Here is a 4498-nt window from a genome sequence, read left to right as displayed (position 1 = left end):
TTATGGACAAATGTCGGCAATATTAATCAGTGGATTGGGTTTTGCAACGTGTTAAAACGGTCTCAATCTCAATCCTTAATATCGAATTCGAGGCTGACCCTCAGGCTCAAGGTACACTTCGATTGACGTAATCTCGATGGTTCTTCTTCTTTACCTCGAGACCTCAATTGATATGTCGGGAGTCCTCCGGTGATTTTGCCTTAGTAGACCACGAAATTTGACCCCTCGACCTTGATCTCGCCGGTTTCAATTCGTCTATCCCTGCCTCCCTGGGACATGTCCTGCTCTCGATCCTTATGGGAAAACTATCCCAAAATAGAGACATTCAACAATTTCTGCGTTAAGTATACGATCCAAATTATGGAAGTAAAAGCTAAGATGAATGAAGCCAAATAAAAACTAAAAAATCGATCAGTGAAAGTGGCCTTCAACGACAATGGACTGACTAGTTAACCTTTCCCTTTTCCTTTTTTTTTTTCTCTTTTTTTTTCCCTCAATGACATTATTCTGATAATTTCCCTTCCCTCGCCTTTTTATTTTTCAAGGCACGCAAATACATTTTGTTCATGCGTGTACCATGTTGATGTCGCTCAGATATCAGTCATGGAATGACAACCCAAAAAAAAGAAAAAAAAAAGATTGAATATTTAGTATGTACGTAGTTGTCACGTTGGGTGTTTCTACTTGAAAAGTTAAATAATGACAGTCTAGCACAGGACAAGATAGTCGTTTCATAAAACCATCGGGTATTTCTACTTAAAAAGAGAACGAGAAAATCCGTATCTCGTTTCGATTAGATTCATGCTCTCACAATTTCGGAAAAGTACGTTAGCCAGTCCTGGTTCCGTTTTGCTATCAGAATCATTGGCCAATGACAAAAATGATGATAAAGACTAAAAGGATGATAGTCATAGACAAGAAGAGAATGAACCAAAAGGATACAAATTGACAAAACAAACACAAGATCAATTGACGTAAGTTTGAAACATCACGTGTATGTGAGTACAATATTTGCCTCCAAGCCAAAAATATATTTCCAACTAAGCCAAAATTATCCAATCAATTCAATATTTCAGGTTGAAAGGATATTTTTACCCACCCACATTTCACTACCAGGAATCTTTGTATTGTTGAAAGAAACACAAACTATACACAAAATTACAACCAACCTTTCGATTTGAGGGCATTTTGAAAAAGCGTGTACTTCGGACAGTACTCTTCCAAATTGCTTTTGCATTTTCCTTCCAGTTCTTTGTCGTAAATTCACCGGGATGCTAGTGACCAGAAGTTCAAGAGAAAAGATGGTAATGAAGTGAACCACGTTATAAAAGCCATGGCTGTGGCGGTTTCGAATTGCGCACAGTGGTTGCGGGCACAGCTACCAAGGTCATTGTCGATTAGAACTGTGATTCCCGCAGAAGCACACGCTGCAGCAAAGGTAAGAGTGGATGTCATCTGCAACACAAAGAATGGTTACCGATTAAGCAATGAAAGGCAAAATCGAGTAAGTAATGATCGAACAAACAACTTGCACGAATACACTATAATTTGTTGCATTATCCATGTTGTGCAACGCAAGACAGATAAGGAAACAAAGTATAACATCGTTGATGCACTATCCTTGGGAAAATGTTACAAACAGCCCCACAATTTTAAACTGCAGGTAATTTGAGAATTTGTTGGGACTACCGATAGTGCAAGAACAACTGCCCAAAACCTATTGGAGAAGAGACAAAGGGCAGTATCCAAATATGAATTAAAACTAGTCTTTCACCCTCACTAGAGTTATTTGCTCTCTGAAATCTTACCCCATCACCAACAGTGAACAAGCTGACAACTTGATGATTCTGTAAAGATCGTCTCACTAAAAGAGCATAAATGTCAACAATGGCTAATGAAAAGCTCCACAAACATTGCAAACCAGCAGCTGCTACAAGATAGCTGACATAGCAAACATAAAAGTTCATGTTACCAAAGAGCATATCTACAAGATTGTCACAGAAAATATACAACAGAAACACTTTTATTAATAAACTTTCCACAGAAGCATAATATCTGGAGAGCATTTGTTTACTCAGATCTAAATCCTCACTTCCACCAATCCTAAGACCAGTTACACTTGCATGGAGTCGGTATTAAACACTAGGAATGAGTGACCACAGATTTCCCTAACGAAGAATTGCATGAAATAAATATATGGCTGAGATATATATTCTTTAGTCTTTACCATCCCAAGGCCAAACTGAGTGCATACGTAATATGGAATTCTAGATATAGTGGTAGTTAACTTGTTTAATATGTTAAGGAACAATGAATTTAATAACAAGGAGTGTCCGAGTAAACTAAGGTAGATTGAACTTTCCATTTCTCCTTTTTCCTACCAGCAGTCATTTGTCACCTTAACTTGAGAACACTTATAACCAAAAAGCCACCTAGCAGAAAAATATTCAATCTCCATACACCCCCATGAAAAGCTCAGATAACTTGCACTTCCAGTCTCCAGAATGATGTTATGATGAGAGGTACAGAGACAAATGACAAGGAGACAGATTGAAAACCATTCTATAACTATCACATTTATCCGTTCTTGACACAAAGGCCATAAAAACACATTTTTATGCATATAATAGCGAGTTTGTTTTTATCTTTTTCTTTAGGTAATAAATTGAGGTGGATTCATTCAAGTATCCAAATCAGTGTAGGACATGGGTGAACATGAGGTACTATGTCTTTCATTTTTTGATGATGCAAATTCATTAGAAAAGTGAACTCCTGCAAATCATAGGCTATGGTCTTTCCAACTTCCAAACAACAGTCCACTAGAAAGAGAAACGGTCTGTGAAGGTTCATTGAAACGTAACATATTCTGTATCCTATTGCCACTTCGCATTTTGGCAGTGATTCACCTTGCTTTAGATTGCACGATTTTCATTCGTGGGTTTAACTAGGCATACAAGGAACCCAGCTTTCAGAACATCCAGATGAAACCAACTACCGAGTATATTCTACACCTTCTCTAATAATGGGTTTGTGATCTTCTTCAACCTTAGACCATACACCGACGGCAAAAGTATAAAAACAAAGAAAAAGTACCCAAATTGTCTGCTTAAGTTTAATTTCAAGTAAACACAAAACCAGAAAGACCAAAAAGAAATTAAAACACTACTTCAAAAAAGAACAAAATGCAATAACGATGACAAGAACTTGCATTGCATCAAATCGGCCATTAGTATATCAACAACTATCCGAAAACAATACTGATCGAAGTGTCATATCTAATACTAGTTATATTACCTCACAATCAAGCAACGTACCGTAAATTCTAATCCAAAAGTCAGTTTTTTATGTCATTTCTCTAAGAATCACACTATTAAAGAGAACATTAATACTGCTAATCAACTCACAAGCCAAACCGAGGCAATCAATCAAGCAAAAACAACAAGCTAAAAGAAAAGACAAAAATTGTGAATGAAGTTCTACCAGAAGGCAGTGACGGAAGGGAAGTCGCTTGTGGTGGCCATGACGGCAAGTGCGGCGGCGGCGAACACGAACTGGCTAATGCGCAAGGCTAGCCCTCCGGGAGTGCCCGGCATGCCCTGCAAGTCCTTCATCCTCACCCTCGGCGCGTTGGCTCCTTCCGTGGTCGGTGCATCTTCCACTGGATGAACCGACGCATTGCTCACATTCATCTCCTCGCCAAAGCAAACCCACACTTTCAATTCGTAATCATACCCGATCTCTACTCTTCAATCTCTCCCCTAGCAAAAGCTCGATTCCTTAACAAGCTAAGAAAAATTTCGACAAACCCACACGAAATTAATGCATCGGAGATGAAAAAGAAGAAGTTTGACATTCTGAATTTTTCGAACCTTTTTTTCTCGGGAACCAAACAAACACAGAATCTGACTTCGATCACCTCTAATTAGGACAGATTCCGAGATCTGATTCGTCGCAGAAGCCTAATTGAAGGAATGCTAGATTTCCGGGACGTATCTTCCTCCGATCTCCGTGGTCGTTGAAGTTTTGTTTTTTTTTTTTTGTTTTTGATAATTTTCTATCTGGAGAAAATGAAAAGTTGTAAAAGCGGCGAGCGAGGAATTGGGGGCTTCGGACAGGAGCGATAGTTTTTTGACAGTTGAACTACTCGCTCCGGGATTGGTTGACCCCAAATTCTGGTCTGGCAACAGCAACAGACAAGCGTGCGAGGACTACTGTTCTTTCAGGTTTTGTTTCACAACTGGTTTAAGAAAATCCCAGAGTGTCGTGTCATGCGTTTAGTGAAACGATTAATTTCATAATATTTTACCCTTGAGATAAAGTATGAAAATTCGAATGTCGTTCATTTAATCGATTCGAATTTAAAATTTAAATTTTATTATAATAAATTTTTTTTTAAAATAGTCACATCTAATTTTTTTATTACAGTAAAAAATTTTCACATAAAGTCACATTTCAATTCGAATTAAAAATTCGAATCAACGAACTAAACGGGTCCTAA

The 4498-nt window shown here is 38.0% G+C and overlaps 1 protein-coding gene across 3 annotated transcripts; it reads right to left on the bottom strand.

The window, feature by feature from the left end:
* Nucleotides 1-980: 980 nt before the first annotated feature.
* On the bottom strand, nt 981-4237 carry LOC21391445 (CASP-like protein 5A2). Of its 3 annotated transcripts, none has more exons than XM_010091680.2 (4): nt 3870-4237; nt 3481-3758; nt 1809-1941; nt 981-1455 (listed from the first exon to the last, which is right to left on the bottom strand). In XM_010091680.2, the coding sequence occupies exons 2-4, from the start codon at nt 3687-3689 to the stop codon at nt 1264-1266; spliced, it is 534 nt and encodes a 177-aa protein (XP_010089982.1). In that variant the 5' UTR covers nt 3690-3758; nt 3870-4237; the 3' UTR covers nt 981-1263. The 3 variants fall into 3 exon arrangements, with proteins under 3 accessions (XP_010089982.1, XP_024017110.1, XP_024017111.1); XM_024161342.1 differs by having other exon boundaries at nt 3481-3785; nt 3870-4236; XM_024161343.1 differs by having other exon boundaries at nt 3481-3785; nt 3917-4236.
* Between the last annotated feature and the right edge of the window lie 261 nt (nt 4238-4498).

The sequence above is a fragment of the Morus notabilis genome, unplaced genomic scaffold (genome assembly GCF_000414095.1).
Source record: "Morus notabilis unplaced genomic scaffold, ASM41409v2 Scaffold922, whole genome shotgun sequence".
NCBI lineage: Eukaryota > Viridiplantae > Streptophyta > Magnoliopsida > Rosales > Moraceae > Morus > Morus notabilis.
Note: the sequence above shows the minus strand (reverse complement) of the source record. Positions and strands in the feature narration are given on the sequence as shown.